At 33.4% G+C, this 17,444-nt stretch overlaps 2 protein-coding genes across 4 annotated transcripts in view; both read right to left on the minus strand.

The window, feature by feature from the left end:
- The window catches only part of PAN2 (PAN2-PAN3 deadenylation complex catalytic subunit PAN2), a 34,223-nt gene extending 18,393 nt beyond the window's left edge, over positions 1–15,830 (minus strand). The window contains exons 1-27 of one of the 3 annotated variants that reach the window (XM_080160395.1): positions 15,710–15,830; positions 14,636–14,752; positions 14,017–14,082; positions 13,776–13,856; positions 13,444–13,520; positions 13,150–13,234; positions 12,542–12,632; positions 11,846–11,921; positions 11,351–11,509; positions 10,950–11,003; positions 10,563–10,611; positions 10,236–10,289; positions 9,835–9,940; positions 9,159–9,330; positions 8,603–8,682; positions 7,106–7,176; positions 5,910–5,983; positions 5,323–5,452; positions 4,565–4,673; positions 4,015–4,203; positions 3,336–3,469; positions 2,833–2,925; positions 2,239–2,388; positions 1,742–1,797; positions 960–1,062; positions 612–678; positions 283–406 (exon numbers count right to left, since the gene is read on the minus strand). In XM_080160395.1, coding sequence (XP_080016521.1) covers positions 283–406; positions 612–678; positions 960–1,062; positions 1,742–1,797; positions 2,239–2,388; positions 2,833–2,925; positions 3,336–3,469; positions 4,015–4,203; positions 4,565–4,673; positions 5,323–5,452; positions 5,910–5,983; positions 7,106–7,176; positions 8,603–8,682; positions 9,159–9,330; positions 9,835–9,940; positions 10,236–10,289; positions 10,563–10,611; positions 10,950–11,003; positions 11,351–11,509; positions 11,846–11,921; positions 12,542–12,632; positions 13,150–13,234; positions 13,444–13,520; positions 13,776–13,856; positions 14,017–14,082; positions 14,636–14,752; positions 15,710–15,793 — 2,651 coding nt within the window. In that variant the 5' untranslated portion in view covers positions 15,794–15,830. Of the gene's footprint in view, positions 1–282; positions 407–611; positions 679–959; positions 1,063–1,741; positions 1,798–2,238; positions 2,389–2,832; positions 2,926–3,335; positions 3,470–4,014; positions 4,204–4,564; positions 4,674–5,322; positions 5,453–5,909; positions 5,984–7,105; positions 7,177–8,602; positions 8,683–9,158; positions 9,331–9,834; positions 9,941–10,235; positions 10,290–10,562; positions 10,612–10,949; positions 11,004–11,350; positions 11,510–11,845; positions 11,922–12,541; positions 12,633–13,149; positions 13,235–13,443; positions 13,521–13,775; positions 13,857–14,016; positions 14,083–14,635; positions 14,753–15,447; positions 15,475–15,524; positions 15,584–15,709 lie in introns of those variants that run through there. The other 2 variants (XM_080160397.1, XM_080160396.1) reach the window with 2 other exon arrangements.
- The window catches only part of LOC145318814 (polypyrimidine tract-binding protein 2-like), a 148,627-nt gene that overhangs the window by 27,626 nt on the left and 103,557 nt on the right, over positions 1–17,444 (minus strand). The window lies entirely within an intron of this gene.

A 17,444-nucleotide genomic window follows, 5' to 3' on the forward strand; every position in this document is an offset into this window, starting at 1 on the left:
AAAAACCTAAACTTCAGAAGTTCAGAGAGAGAGGGGGGACAATAGGCTGTTTATTACACTAGTCCCCAAAGTTTTCTGATAATGTTTTCTTATTCGTTGGCTTAAAAACTTTGAGGACTTTTTTGATTGGAATGGTTCATTAAGTTGATAGTTTTAAAAACTAATTTTAATCTACAGAAGGGTTAATTTTCTGAAGATGTAAATCAATTCATCGGCCATTGTCTTATCCCTTTAGATCCCTGATTTTAAAGATACTTTATTAATACTCCAACTTCCACTTACTTTCCAATTTTGGCCAATTTATCGGCGACATCTAGGTCCATGTCCTTGAGTAACTGTTGTCCCTTGTGCCAGAACTTGCAGTCGGATCTCGTACACCCGTCTGCATACCTGCACGCTTTCTGCCCTAAATATTTTAATATTCTTTGAAAATTGTCTCTAAAACGATGCTGTACGTTGTTTTTTAGTATGGCTGAGAACCGGTTCTAATCCAACGGATATTAATGTATAAAGAGTTGGGGAGAGGGAAGAAGCATTCACCAGATAAAACAACAATAATAAAATAAAAAATAAAACTCAATTAGGAATTTAACCCATACAAAAAAATATACCTTGTGGGGGAGTCTCTTGTGTCTTGGCGTTTTTATCAGGACTGTCCTCTCTACCTTCCTTTTCCTCCTAAAGCAAAAAGTATTTAGATGATTTAACTTGTTGCATTACTGACAAAACAACCAAACCAGATGGATCAAAAAAGAACAGAAAATAAAATGGATGTAGGATGATTTCTAATATAGGGACAAATGTATATTGATATATTTTAAAATTGTAGCTTTCAGGGAAGCTAGTTTTATTAATATGCAAAGAGATGGTTTTGGAATATTGAATCGCTATCAAAAAATCATTACCTACGTCCATTTTAAACCTTCTATTTTTAATATTTTGATAACAACTTTTTTTACCTGTTCTAAAATAAGATGCATTTGTGTGTTCCAGAATGAAATATCCGCAGGATTATCCATACCAGCGTTTAGAGACAGGGTGTAGGGCAGGGAGCGCAGCCGTCTGAAGTTCACACCAACAGTTTATATACATTTTTGAGTTACGGTGATGAGAGTTCGAGTTCTAGTCCCCATGTGGCAACTCAAATTCCTCAGTTGAATACATTCACGCAACTTCCCCTGGTTGTGTAAGAAGGGGATTATTGAGTAAGTTTGGATACTTAATAGTCACGTACATAATATCAGTACTACCCTTATCCCAAGCTCCTCTGCGGAGAGCGTCATTCATTACGGTGACTTAATTTGGGACACCTGCCATACTCGGCGAGGGTGAGGTAATAATGAGTAGCTCTCATGAGATAGCGGGTCAAGTCATAATGTGCTTGAACGTGGAGCTTGATAGCCCTAGTGGCTATACAAAAGTGTCTCAGCCTACTCCATGACTACTTAGGTCCAAACCCTAAGAGACTATGGCTAATCAATCAATCAATCAATACATTTTTGATAGATATGAATTAGGGATCTTAAGGGATAAGACAATAGATAATAAACATTCCTATGATAGTTATCAAAATTACCCCTTCTCAAATTTATGTAATTGGATGAACAATTTTGACACTGTCAGTTAGATACCAACAAATTACAATAAAAAAAACCCAAAGTTTTTATTTAGATGCTAAAAAAATACAATAAAAATAAAATAAACATTTTATGAAAAAACAATCGTATTTGTGTTGACTTCCCTAGATTGAGTTGTGGGTTGATATTTTCTACATTTCTCACACCATGCTTGCGTTACCTACAAATATAAGACGTTCATATTTAGGGATCCTAAGGGATAAGACAATGGGCGATAAATTGATATACAAAACATCATCATTGATACCTCTTTTGAAGATTAAAATTATTAACTGAAAAGTTTCGACCAACAAATCCAATTTAAATATAAAATTGGACAGACAGACATTCTGTTTCTTTTCTATAAGGATTATTTTAAATATTCGTTCTACCACTAAGGATCTTAAGGCATAAGACAATGGCCGATAAATTGGTGTACATACCCAATGATTATACCCAAAATTATCCCTATTGAAGATTATAATTAATGGTTAAAACATTTTAACACTCAACTTAATAGATCAACCAATCAAAATTCCCTTTGGTCACAAAAGATTTTGAGTAAATGAAAAGGTAATTATAAAACTTTGGGGCCAATACCCCCTCCCTTCCTAAATAATACCTGTTCTGGACAAAGGCTGGAGCTAAGAATCTCAGCAAATGAAATCTTTAGTTTCAAGGTTGATTGTTCCGGATAGATGAGGTTACACAACAAGGGTAGGTTGTCCGACACTGTCTTAGTTTGACATTTGGAACAGGTCGTGATTTTTTCCTGAAAAAGAGGGTTATTTTTTCGCGAATTTTCCAAAAAAGTTGTGTGTAAGTTTTTAGTCAAATACGATTGGTCATAATTAAGACAGTTTGACTTAATAAGCGCATTTGACTAAAGCTTTCACACAATTTTACGTTAAATACGCGAGAAAATGACTCTCTTTATAAGTTAATTTGATATAGTAAGTACCTTCCTAGGCTTTATATGATTATCAGTATAATTACGGGATAAGACAACGGACGATTAATTGATGTTCTTCAACCTCAATAATTAATAGGTATACAATTATCTCTTCTGTAGATTACAATTATTGGTTGAAAAAATTGGAACAAACTACTCAAGATTTAATAAAAAGTACCTAAAGTTTTTCAGCCATAATATAAGGTAAAACCTTGAGTACCAGTGTAATTTATAGTCCAATGTCCCCTCCTTTCCTTTACTAACCTGTTTCATGCCCATGAGTTGAGCCACTGGAGAATCGTCCACAGGACTCTCAACGTTTTTCTGTCCTGCAAAGGATAACACTTCTGCCATATCCTGAACATACATAGAAATAGTCAGGGATCTAAAGGAATAAGACTATGTAAATTGAAATTGATGTACATCCCCAATGATCATACACAAAATAACGCTTCCATAAATTACAATTACGTTTGAACACTTAACTTAATAAATCAACCAGTCAAAATTCAATTAATGTCCCTAAAGTTATGAAGTCAACGAATAAGAAAATGTTATTATAAAACTTTGAGGACAGTCCAGTGTTCTTTTCCTCCATGAGAACTATATCTGCCCACATAAAGCTTATAATCTTTGTAACGCCGGACCAATTAGGTTCTACTTTTCAGTAAACAAACCTATTTGACTTGTGATGGTCTGACGATTGAAGGACAAATATTTTCTAGTAATATAATACCTATCTGCACTACAAAAACAGAAAAACTCACTCTGGAAATAGATTCAATCTCAGCAATGGCCGCAGGATCTGGTGTCCGCTTGGAGGGACTCGACCTGGACCAGTCCAGCAGGGACGCGGTCAACTTGGCGCCTGAAGGACTTGGGGAGGAGCTGCGTCCTTCACCTGATGTCAAAAAGAGATTTCATAACAAAAGCTTTTACTAAATCTTGATTGGGTTGTACAAAATAAAAGTTCTAAACATTTTCATTAATGATGTAAATTGAAGTACATTCCAATGATAATAAACAATATTACCCCTTGTGTAGATATAAATTAATTGGTGAAAAGTTTGAAACTACAATTTTGAACAAATCAACCAACGCATCAGAGGAGCTAAACATTTTGGACATCAGTATAATACCTTTAAAATGTTTTAAACACAAAACTGACACATACTGCTACTGTAAGTAATATAACAAAGGCTGATAATAGTTATTCATCGCTTGTAAACAGCTTTCAGTGGATATAAAAATGTACAATTATAATATTAAAACCAGTCTTAGATCAAAACAAAACTGGTTTAAATATTATGATAGTACATTTTCATATTAAACTGAATAGAATACGATATGATACATGATTTTAAGTGTGGCTGAGAACCGGTTCCTATCTACCGGATATTAATCGGTTTGGAAGCCATTCTGGTCTCTGGAAATATAAATGTTTACCTGGCATATTATCCGTGTACTGTTGATGTATCTGTTGGAGTATAAATCTATTCCAGGACTGTATTATGCGTGGTACAGAGCTCCGCGTGATAGTGTTCGCCTCTGAGAAGATTAGGCCCAGCGCAGACGCCTCTGGGATGGTGCGAAGCGCGCGCAAAAAGTTGGCCGGTTGACACGGCATGCCTTGGCCTAAAAAATACACATGTTATTGAATGTTATTTTTCTTATTTCAAAAGCGGCTGCACCAAAAGAAACTAGGACTTTTGTATTTGAAAGGAAGCCTAAAACCATCTTAACACTTAAATATATAACTAAAATAGCTGAACCTCCCCCCCCCCCCCCCCCCCGGTACAAGGACATAAATATTAGAATCTTCCACAAAAAAAAAAGAAATAATCTGTCGATTCAGAAATTATTAAAATCTTAAGGTAAAGCCAAAAAAAATAACTTTACTTTATATGATAAAAAAATAAAAAGTGTAGGGTTCTACAAGGGAATCCGAACACAAAAAAATGGTGTATATTAATATTAAGATATAGAGTAAGTATACCTATATCAAGCATATGGAAAAGATAAGATAGCTCACAGGCCAGGCAAGATTCTCGGATGCAAAAATGATTCAACAAAATAATTCGCAGCTTCTCAGTGAAATACAAAATCTGAAATATTTGAAAAAATATTTAAAAAAATATTTAAAAAACCTTCTTGAAACATTTTTGAAAACCTCTAATTTGAAGACAACTAGACATAATTCATTTTAAAAAACCCAAAGTTTTTAAGCCAACGAACATAAAACTTTAATTTACATTCCAATGTACCATCCCTCCTAGGAATAATTTTAGATTTTATATATTTTTCAGTGAATTAAAGTAAATTCTAATGTACACACATTTTTATTTTTTCCCCATATATTTAGATTCATTAATAATAGTCCGTAACTTAAAATAAGTAATCCAGCAACCGTGGCTCGTCGTCAAGGAAGTTGATAGGTTTAAATCAAGGCCCGAATCCGCGTTTTAACTGCTTCAATGTCAGGTGCGCGACACTAAAAGTTAGAGTTAGGGGGAATGCCTTGGCCCAAAACAGGTGCAACTCATTACCATGCACATTTAGGATTTCCAGCCTAAGGTCGTGCAATCAAACAGTTGGTTGCCTGATGGGTGTTACCTAACATAATACCCCGGGTGTTTTGACGGAAAAGGAGAGATTAAGCACCCCTTAGTCATCCTAGGTTGTTGGACCTGACGTTAAAGTGTCATGTACGGCAGCCACGCCCATATGATGTAACTAAAAAGTAAGTAAACAAACCTGTAACATAGCATTACAATAAGAATTGGGTAGAGAGGCCTCTAGCCCACAGAAACTTGTCTTGTTGAAATTATCAAAGTCAAAGTCATCCACACCAAGTTTTCCAAGCTTAATATCATTCTTCTTATACCTAAAGAAAATTAAAAGTAACAGAGTGTTTGTCTGTCTGTCCAATAAAATCTGATAAAAATCCGTATATAATGAAATTGTATAATTGAATTGAAATTTTTTGCAACGCAGCTACTTTAAGACAATGTTATGTTAGTCCGTCTTTAAGAGTATTCTCACAAAAATGTGATTTATTCTGCTTCAGCGTAAGAATGGCATCTGACTGCCCCTATGCGCTTGCAAATAAATGTATGTGTGCTTATATGTTTTCATAAGAAAGCTACATTTAACATAAAAGTATTAAAACATCTAAAGCATAAACGTGCAGAGTTAGTTAATAAAACTCAACTTTAAATCGAAATTGGGAATGACTTATTTACTCTCCTGGTTTTTTCATCCCTTTACGGTTAACACCCAAAAGCAAATCCCTGTGAACGCCACTAAATTCTAATTAAAATATTTTTTATCCATCTATTTACCTTTTAGGAACTGAGCTCTTGTAAGCAGAACTAGTTTCACTCCCTCCAGAACCAGAGCGACTTTCATTTACATCCTGTAACAATCAATCAATCTATCAATTTATCTATCTATCTACCTATAAATCAATAAATCTATCTATCAATCTTGTAAGCAGAACTAGTTTCACCCCCTCCAGAACCAGAGCGACTTTCATTTAAATCCTGTAACAATCAATCTATCAATTTATCTATCTATCTACCTATCATTCAATAAATCTATCTATCAATCTTGTAAGCAGAACTAGTTTCACCTCAACAAGAACCAGAACGACTTTCATTTAAATCCTGTAACAATTAATCAATCAATCAATTCTTAAATCTTACAATCAAATCATTCAATCAATCAATCAACCAATCAATCAACCAACAATTAACCAATCAATCAACCAATCAATCAACCAATCCATCAATTATTCAATCAATTGGTGAATCATATTAAGGCTTTAAACTGTTTTGAACCTATTTTTAAAGGGTATATAAAAATATACTCTGACACCTGTAGATTTAGAATCATACTGCAGAGGACCCCAATTAACTTTTTTGGTTGATTTTAAAGTTTACTTTTTACTATAGATTGAGCTAGATAGTTTTTTTTTCAGATCTTAAGGTTTTTTTTATTTTGGGGTAAAATTCTCAGCTTTTAGCATGTTTTGCTTCCTAAATACTGTTCTCTAGAATAGAGTAAAATCAGTTCTTTTGATATCATCGATCAAAATTCATTTAAAAAGGGAGGGGGGGGGGCGAAAGTGACACTTTTTGAAACCAAAACTAAAAGTCAAAGGAACTCATCTAAAAAAAGAGTTACAGGTCTGACATTTTGCATGGCAGTTGCTTTATATGGGTACAATATGGAACTGTGAAGAAACAGCGGCGCAACCGCCGAAAACCGCCGAGAAAAGGCAAAAAAAATTTCGGCGGGAAACGGCGGTTTTCGGCGGTAGCGCCGCCGTTTCTTCACGGTTCCATTTTGTACCCCTATAAAGCAACTGCCATGCAAAATCTCAGACCTGTAACTCTTTTTTTAGTTGAGTTCCTTTGTTGACTTTTAGTTTTGGTTTCAAAAAGTGTCACTTTCGCCCCCCCCCCTCCCCTTAATTCTTTACAATATATCAATCATTTGATCTATAAACCAATCAATCAATAAAAATTAATGCTACCTTATCACTCTGTTTCTTAAGATTATAGTGGATAACATTTCTTTTCTTCTGATCAATATTTCTTGCATAACCTAAATAACAAAAAAATTCTCAAACCTAAATAGGAATAGGTATATGTATTGGTACACAACAAGAGTCAGATTAAAAAGTATTTTATTTTACATATATATTTTAAATTCACATTCAAAAAAAGAACAAAAATAGATATGTTGCAGAAATAAAATAGAATTATTTTCTTATGTATTTTATATTTTGAAGAATGACTGATAGACCGACATACAAAGTAAATTACTTACTGGATGCTTATTGGTATCAAAATCTCAGGGAGTAAGGGAGGGGACAATGGATCGAATATTCAATTTTTAAGAGTCTCAGACTTTGGGTACTGGCTTAAAGGGAATGTGCAAGAATTCAGCAGTTTCTGACTGACTTTGGGTACTAGCGCATCAATGCCCCGCTAACTAGCTGAGTTAGTTTTAAATAAAGCAGACAGAAAAATTTGTCCTAAGGTGACTGGTTTTAACAAATATTTATCCCAAGAAAATGTCATTTCATGTATAGAAACTCTACTGTGATATTTATATATTAAACGATCTAAGAACCCCTTGAATTTAGGTAGCAGTTAAAAATATATGAGAAGGGTTGACGAAGTTCTAAGGGTGATTTTTCTTGTGATTAATTACAGAATGTTTACTACATTGTGATGTAGTAAGTAATTAAATTTTAAAGTAAATGATTTTTTTCTTGGAACTAATTTTGTTCTCAATAATATTACCATTATCCCTTTATAATTTTGGTAAAATTTTTTGGATAAATCTGGTTTTAATTGCTTTTCAGTGAAAACTCTTAAATTGAAATAATTGCCCATTGTCCCCTCCCTTACTCCCTGCAAAATCTTCACCAAAAAAATCACCTTTAATAAAAACATACAGAGTAGGTTTGCTACTAATAATGAATATGAAGAATAAGATTAACCAATAGTTCCAACCATCTTCATAGACTGTAGGATTGACTTCTCTATTTCTGGAACAGGTGGGTAGTAATATAAAGAATAAAAATTACCAATAGTTCCAACCATCTTCATAGACTGTAGGATTGACTTCTCTATTTCTGGAACAGGTGGGTAGTAATATAAAGAATAAAAATTACCAATAGTTCCAACCATCTTCATAGACTGTAGGATTGACTTCTCTATTTCTGGAACAGGTGGGTAGTAATATAAAGAATAAAAATTACCAATAGTTCCAACCATCTTCATAGACTGTAGGATTGACTTCTCTATTTCTGGAACAGGTGGGTAGTAATATAAAGAATAAAAATTACCAATAGTTCCAACCATCTTCATAGACTGTAGGATTGACTTCTCTATTTCTGGAACAGGTGAGTTGTAATATAAAGAATAAAAATTACCAATAGTTCCAACCATCTTCATAGACTGTAGGATTGACTTCTCTATTTCTGGAACAGGTGAGTTGTAATATAAAGAATAAAAATTACCAATAGTTCCAACCATCTTCATAGACTGTAGGATTGACTTCTCTATTTCTGGAACAGGTCGGTAGTAATATCTGTTAAACCTAAACAAATGTTTTTTTAATATTATATGATTAATTCAAAAAAGACTTTCTACTTTTTATAACCGGTGGAAAAAATATACTTTTTCTTTGATATTAAAATTCATTTAGTGCTTGGCAGTTCCTGAGATCCTACACTTTGGACCGTCAAACAACAATATAATTATATAAATGATAGTAAAACAAGCTATTCAAATGTCAAAACTAATGTTCGGTGGTCACAAATAATAAAATAAAAAAAGAAGTCTTTATTTATAAATGTCTTTTGTAACATGATCAGTAATTTGACGGTCCAAGCCAGTTGTATACTGGATCCTCTGTTGTAAGGAGTATCATCACAAAATAAATCAGATGCTTATCTTGATTATCAGCACAGAAAATTACATTTCATCCATAGAATTACGGACTGACATTTAGAAAAAGTGTTCATTCGTGATTTATGGACAATGACTCATAAAAAAATACCATTATTATATTACCTGTCGGGCCAATTATCGGAGACATACTGTGTTTGATCTGGGGGGAGGTGGGGAAGGGGGATCATGGCGTAATTGGCCATCTCGTCCTCTATCCTCATGTGGGGGAAGGTGGGCAGCGGGTGAGGGAATTCTGTGTCCCGGGAGTACAGATTAAAGGTCGGGTTCTCATTTCCTGAATTTTTATTAAATAGGCATATAATATTCATTTCATAAGCATTAAAAATTAATTCGGGATCTTAAGGGATAAGACAATGGAAGATAAATTGATTTACACACCCTGAATTATGATAAATATTATGTCCCTTCTTAATTCAATATTAATGGTAGAAAATACGGTAACTATACTTTAGCTAGTTGTACAAATGGCAGCCATTCATTCGAATGTATTCACATTAAAATAATGTTTAAACCATAAAGGAACTTAATTTGATCGATTACTCGTAGCAATAATAAAAATCTAGGATCATGGAAAGAAAACGGAGTACCGGGTTTCGTCGTATTTTCACAGTAGCTTATGATAGGTTATCTCTGGTTAGGTAAATGTTAATGATTGCCCCACAGGATTACAAAATAGGCCCCGCAGGGGTTAGAAATAGGAAAAAGGCGTATGTGAAAATACGACGAAACCTGCTACTTCATTTTCTTTCGATGATCCAAAATATGAATGTAGACCCACCTGAAGCAGTATAAAGAGAGATGCCACAATTTTGATCTCCAAATGCGAGACAATGGTTTGTCTGGGACACATCAAATGACAGGGCCATACCTCCACCTGTTTCCAGCTAAAATACAAGATGGTTGCTGCAGGGATATTAAGGAATAAGACAATAATTTGTCTGGGACACATCAAATGCCAGGGCCATACCTCCCCCTATTTCCAGCTAAACAAGCATGACCGACAGACTCACGGACAAAGTAAATTATACACTTGATGCTCAATAATACAGGAAATCTTTATCCAAACAATTAGCTTTCCATCTTCAATAACAGCCAAGAAAATCGCCTTCCCCCCATAACTGTTACGGACGGACAGACAAAAAGAATTATAGAGTAGCTTTGTCACTAAAATGAGCTTACCTGGAAAATATCTAAATTTGTGGTTCCCAGATCATTTACATCCACTATTTGCACCTAAATTAAAAAATAAAAATATATTAAAACAAGGATTACAACATCAATAAGTATTAAAGCACAAAAATCATGGATGGTTAAACATTAGGACAAGGAGATTTAAAGTGCATTTTAATCAAGTTTAAATGCAATGTAGAAAAAAATTAACAAACCTTTCTCACGTATTAAAAATTTTCTCTTATTTATAATTTGTAGCATGGCTGATAAATTATAAACAACTGTTAATGCGAAGCTAGACGAGACAAATAAGGAAAAAATAGCATTAAACGCTACCTGGCCAGTTTGAGACATGACAACTATCTTGGTAGTACCATTTAAAAACCTAAAATATAAATAAATTATTATATACTAAAGATTTAGGAAAGCCCCCCTCCTATATAGAATCGTTCGTTCGTAAGTTGTAAAATACCCCAAAAAATTGGGAGTGGGGTATTTTTTTGTTTTAGGGGGGGGGAGTGTCCCCCCCCCCCAAAGAAAATAGCTTAATCATCGCCGGGCCAGTAGGTATATTCCCTGAAGAGTAGAGCCCTATAAGTTTAGTGGTTCCTGAGATCTTGAGACACACATCGTACTACTTTGTATTATAGAAAGCGTCTCATATAATAAAAAAATTCATTTATATCTATAGGCTGATTTTAACATGGTATAAAATATGCATACCTGAGTTGCATTGGTTCTACAACACACTGCAAAGGACTCACACTTCTCATTATTCTGAAGGAAAAAAACAATGGTAAATGGAAGAAAAAATAATTTTCTTTTATATAAAAAAGTACAATATTCCAGGGATCTAAAGGGATAAAACAATGGCTGATAAATTGATGTACATATCCTATAATGATGCACAAATATACCCCTTCTGCAGATTACAATTAGTAGTTGAAACGTTGGACGCTGAACTTAATGAACCAACTAATCAAAATAAAAGTCCTCATAGTTGATAAGCTAACGAATTAGAAAAGTTGATATAAAAATTTGGGGACTAGTGAAATAAACAGGCAATTTTCTTTCCCTCTCTAACATCATCCTTTGTAATAAAAAGATGCAATAAAAGATTATACCTTAAATCATACACCATGAGAAAACGGTCAATAGCCTGGAGATTTCCGTGCCTGCGGGCAAATCCACACGTGACCAGATGATGACCGTTCATATCAAAGTCGGACAAAGTTCCACTGTGCGAGTCAAATGTGTGCAACACATTCATGCTCATAGGATCCCTAAGATTAAAATAATCATGATAAACAAAATTACCCCTTCTGTTCATTAAAATTTTTGGTAGAAAAATTATAGTTAGAACAAACCAATCAAGATTTAATAAAGAAGTTTGTAAGCAAACGAATAAAAGAACGTGTATATATAACTTAAGGTACCAGCATAATTTACTTCCCTGATTAAAATATTTTTTTATCATAATATTTTTTATCTATTTATATATTCACGTTGTATTCACATTTTTGTTAAATTTCTTATGTTTCAATCTACAACTATACAAACTTTGATTAAAACCCCACAGGGCTCCAAGAACTTTACTTAACCTAACCTAAAATTATTACCTTAATGAAATTCGTCCAGTAGTATCTCCGCACCCGACATGCCGACCATTGTATCGCAGAATAGCACAACTTCCACCTGTAAGGAATAATCATAATGTAAACTTTTTGTACATATGGTCTCGAATACCGCTGGACCGATTTGGTTCTATTCTTCCATCTTCCGAAAACTTAATAAATTTCCGGGATTCTAAAGGGATAGTTAAGACAGTGGCCAATAAATTGATGTACAATCCCAATAATGATACACAAAATTCCCTCTTATGTAGATTACAATTATTGGTGGAAAAGTTTGGACACTCAACTTAATTAATCAACCGATCAAAATTCATTAAAAGTTACCAAAGTTGTAAAGCCAACGAATAAGAAAATGTTAGGTATTCAAAACTTTAGGGACTGGTGTAATAAACAGACCATTGCCCCTTTTCTTTCCCGATTAATTCGCTTATTTATCATTTAAGTAAATAAAAGTCAATGAAAGAAAAATCAACTCTCAATTTAAGATGTAAAACTTACGAATGTGTTGAACTTAACAGTTTTAAAAAGATGTTTTATAGTTTACAGTTCAATTTTGTATATTTCCCCTGAAAATAAGTCAGTAAAAACAAACTACATTATACAACGACATAATTCTTACATAGCCTTTTAGACAATTATCCATAGATACGAAAATAAAAATATAATATTTGAAATAATAACCTGTGTCGTGCATTTGAATTTCTTTCAGTTTTTCCAGGTCCAGAGAAATCAGCTTGTCTTGGATACCTCCCATCAACAACTGGTTAGGCCTCTAAACAAAATCATAGATGTTACATTGTACAATAACTTTTCTTGATAAATAAAACTACCCTACCCTAACAAATAATGTAGTAAGGTTGTTAGATTCTCCGTTAATATAAAACTAACCACTGAACCGTTAAAGTTTTCCAGTATATGAAAGTTTCACATAGGTCCTGGGATGGTTTAATGACATTTTATATAGACTTTGGACGCAGCCGCTATTTTTTTTTATACAAGAGCAATCTTATACATAAATACAGGAGCAATAACAAGCTACAAACGTTTTGATGAATAGAAAACTGTATTGTCATAGATTACAGGTTATATGCTAAAGGGCAGTCGCTAGCTAATATAAAAGAAATCAACTTGTGTTGAATTTTCAACAAAAATAGGTCAATGAACAACAAATGAAAGAAACTAGGTAAACTTTTATCTTATATTTTGGAATAAATACGATTTCAATTTTTTCAAAGAGCTACTCACATAATTCATTACTGTTATCCAATGTGAAAAAAATGGACTAAAACCTGTTGATATTGAAGCATACACTGCATGTCAACCATATTGTCAGTAGAGTGAGTGAATACTGGTAAACCTCGTCTTATCTGACATCTACACAAACAAGATTGAAATTATTGGTTAAAAAGTTTGGGCACTGCATGTTTGTACCAATAAATTAAGATTTAAAGTTCTTAACTAAAGTTTTTAAGCCAATAAATCAGATAACTTGATTATAAAACTTTGGGTACCGGTATAATTTACAGGCCTGCAATGTCCACTCCATCCCCTTGATGAATTACTAAAGAAATTCTAATACTGACCTGAGAGTTGTTTGAGTTAGGGCAAGGATTCCACGTTCGGTTGACAAAATACTTCGCACTCCTTCGTTTGGACTAACCTAATAACATGGACAATAATGTCCATTTATACCCCAGAATTGACAGTTAACAATATTTTATATGAAAAAAGGTACAGATTGATAGAGAAAGAACAAGAGAAAAAGAGAGAAAAAATAAGAACTTGTAAACACTTGCTTATGAATTAAGTCTTTTATTGGAGGATACTTTTCGTCTCCCTGTTGGTCAAAAAAAAAGGATAATTTTAGGAAGGATTTTTCACCAATTATGAAAAAAAAAACAGTTTTATGTCATACCTGAAACGAAGTATATTTTTGAAGGTGCGGGCTGTAATAAGATGTAACATGTCCGTTTTGGTTTCCCATCCAAAGTAACTCCTAAATAATATCAGTAGTAAAAATAATCACAAAAATAATCAAAGTCAATTCAATTACCTAAGATTTAATAATAAACAGAATCTTTTAATAAAACAACAAATATCTTAAAAATCTTCCAAATATTTTTTCTAAAATCTTCTAAAAAATATTAATTTTCTACCTCAGCTGTATCAAAATGAAGTGCAGAAATGCCAACACCTCCATCGCCAACAACATGGTTTACTGCCTGTAAGCAAAAAAAGAAGACTGATTAATTTGAAATCATAGATGGTTTCAATTTAAATTCTGCATATTAGGACTTTATATTATCAATTTACATAATCTCTTTGTGTGTCTGTCTGTATCGAAGGATCTCGCTATTCGCTGAACAGTGTAGCTTCTCATATGTCATTGTCCTGGGAAAGTTTAAAATTATTTTAGGGGAGGGTACCACTAGTACCTACTGCTGCTACTTCATAACGAAATATATTTCGAAGAAAAAAATCGTCATTAGGTATCAATCGCATCTCTTATAGAAAGGAATCAAGCAATATTAGCTTGGTCGTTTTAGGGGAAAAAAAGGTGAAGAATGGTTGTCCTCTAACTTTTTCTAGAAGAGACCTTAAAAAAATATTTTGGATCATGGAAAGAAAACGAAGTAGCGGGTTTCATCGCATTTTCACAATAACTTTTCTCCTATTACTAGCATAACCTAACCTAAATTAACCTTTAATAAGCTAATATAAAAATACGAAAACCAGCTACTACGTTTTCTTTCCATAGTCCAATATTTCTTTTACCTGGAACTGTCCTTGTTGGTGCTGGAAGTGAGCCTGCTGTTGGTCCGCATACTCGTCCCCATACTCTCCGCCTGTCCCGTACTCACCATACCCCATGTCTCCGTAGTGACCATTTTCCTAAATATGGAAAAAGATTAAGGTCAAACTGTGATTCTCTAAGGAGGGGTTAGGGGGGGGGGGGAAATCAATATAGCTTAAAATCTTGGTGACCGCTGGACCAACACTGTTATGCTTCTTAGGGTATTTGCATCCTAGTCCTTCGATGGTTTAAAGCAATTTCCTTAATGTGTGGGACACCTTTAAACCCCCCCCCCCCCCGAAAATGAAAAAATCCCAATAACTATTTTTGTAAGCAAAACAAATAAGGTGGGTGGGAAAACTTCCACCACAACTGGGATTGAAGCCTTAATAAAAAAAATTCTGCTCCCAAAAAGTTTTAACAAATTTCAACCAAAAAAATTATTAACTTATATAATATTAGGGAACTTATATAATCCTAATGAAGAATTTAAAGTTCTCTGTGATATTGTCACAATATAAAGGTATTAAATAAAAACTACGCAGATTGTAAGACACAGCAAAACATCACTACTTAGGACAAAGACGCAGCCACTAGATTGTCTTTAAGATACTTATACCGTAGGGGATAAAGGCTGCGCCATTAGGTTCCTTGGAGTTTTGTTCTGACCGATACATCAACCTCCCCCATCATAAGATACTTACACTATAGGGAATATAGGCTGTGCCATTAGGATCCTGGGTGCATTGATCCTGGTAGATACATCAACCCTCCCACATCATAAAGATACTTCCACTGTAGGGAATAAAGGCTGCTCCATTAGGATTCTGGGAGTATTTATCTGGTAGATACATCCATAAAGATACTTACACTGTAGGGAATAAATGCTGCGCCATTAGGATCCTGGGTGTATTGATCTGGTAGGTACATCAACCGATCCCCCATCATAAAGATTAAAGATACTTACACTATACGAAATAAAGGCTGTTCCATTGGGATCCTGGGAGTATTGATCCGGTAGGTAAATCTACCCTACCCATCACAAAGATACTTACACTGTAGGGAATAAAGGCTGTGCCATTAGGATCCTGGGAGTATTGATCTGGTAGATACATCAACCCTCCCCCATCGTCCAACATTTTTAAAACAATGCTTTAATTATTGCTTTATCACATTTCTGAAACAATGAAAATTCTTTATTTACAACTTTCTCGTCTACGCATCAAGTCAAAAGTGGAATGATACAATTTGGTAGGAAAGAGCTAAAAACCACCCAGTAAAAATCACTTAAAACGAGAACTTGAACAAATCAGTTTTAAGTAGCATCATTTAATACAACAAAAAAATCATTAATTTGATTTGTAGAAAAAAATTTATTCAGGTAGGTATAAAATAAAAGAAAAAGTGTTAATTGTTAGGGATATGAAAATGGGCCTCAAATAGATCTTTTCCATGGATCATTGGAGGTTAATCGGCGAATTTTGAGTTTATTTAGTTTTAAAATCAATTTATGGTACTGAAATATACATTACCACTTCAAATTTACCCAATTTCATGTAATTTATGGTTAAAATCATCACAATATGTTATAAAAACTCACAATTTTCACAAGATCATTTTCTAAATATGCCGGAAAAGCTTTGACCTGCCTAGAATCGAAGCAGAAAACATAAACACGAATATAGAATTTTACGAGGCATTGCGCCTAGGGATTTATTGGTTGGAAAAATATTCTTGTGTCATATTTCCCCTCATTATTTTTGTAAATGACATTTTTTCCAGCATTGATTTCTTTTTGGAGGGTGGAGGTTTCCTACCCCAAAATAGTCCTTTGGCCTATGAGAAGCTTCACTATACAGGAGAACAATATCATTGAAAGATAATTTAATTTCTATAAAAAAATAACACCTTTTGTAGATTGAAATTATTAGTGGAAAAGTTTAGATTCTACTTTAGTGTGTTCTAACCAATCAAAATGAAAGTATTAGGCCCAAAGTATTAGAAAGTTAAATACCTTACACAAGGTTTTTTTAATTGGGTGTTTAGCTTATTTTACTATTTTCAAAAGCACACCATTAAACCTATTTTTAAGTTAAAAGGGAATAATTCTAATGAAAAAGCTGATCCATCAAACTATAGGCCGATAAGTTTATTAGCTATTTTCTCAAAAGTTTTAGAAAAAGTCATTTATCAACAACTGTCATGCTATTTGATTAGAAATAATATCATTTTTGAACATCAGTATGGATTTCAATCAAAAAAGTCTACAATACACCCCGTGATACACCTCTTAAATTATATAGCTGAAGCAAAAAATGATAATAAAACTGTAATTGGAGTCTTCTGTGATCTTGCAAAATGTTTTGATACAATTCCACACTCTATTTTAATTAAAAAGTTGTCAAAAATTGGCATTAATGGCGTTGAACTTGAATGGTTTAAAAATTATTTAAGTAATAGACAGCAATTTGTACATGTAAACAACACTGACTCAACAAAGCTGAACATAGATAGAGGTGTCCCACAGGGCTCTATTTTAGGACCAATTCTATTTTTAATCTACATAAATGATCTTAAAAACTGTACTGATTTATTTACCCTATTATTTGCTGATGACAGTAATTTTTTAATTTCTGGTAAAAACTTTACAGAGATAAAACTGAAATTAAACAATGAACTTAAAAAGATATCTGATTGGTTTAGGAGTAATCAAATGAGCTTAAATCCTGATAAAACTAAAATCATGATATTTAATAAAAATGAAAATACTATTGATTGGAATGCTCTTAA

Source organism: Acartia tonsa, chromosome 5, assembly GCF_053477335.1.
Source record: "Acartia tonsa isolate MP-2025a chromosome 5, ASM5347733v1, whole genome shotgun sequence".
In the NCBI taxonomy this organism is placed as follows: domain Eukaryota; kingdom Metazoa; phylum Arthropoda; class Copepoda; order Calanoida; family Acartiidae; genus Acartia; species Acartia tonsa.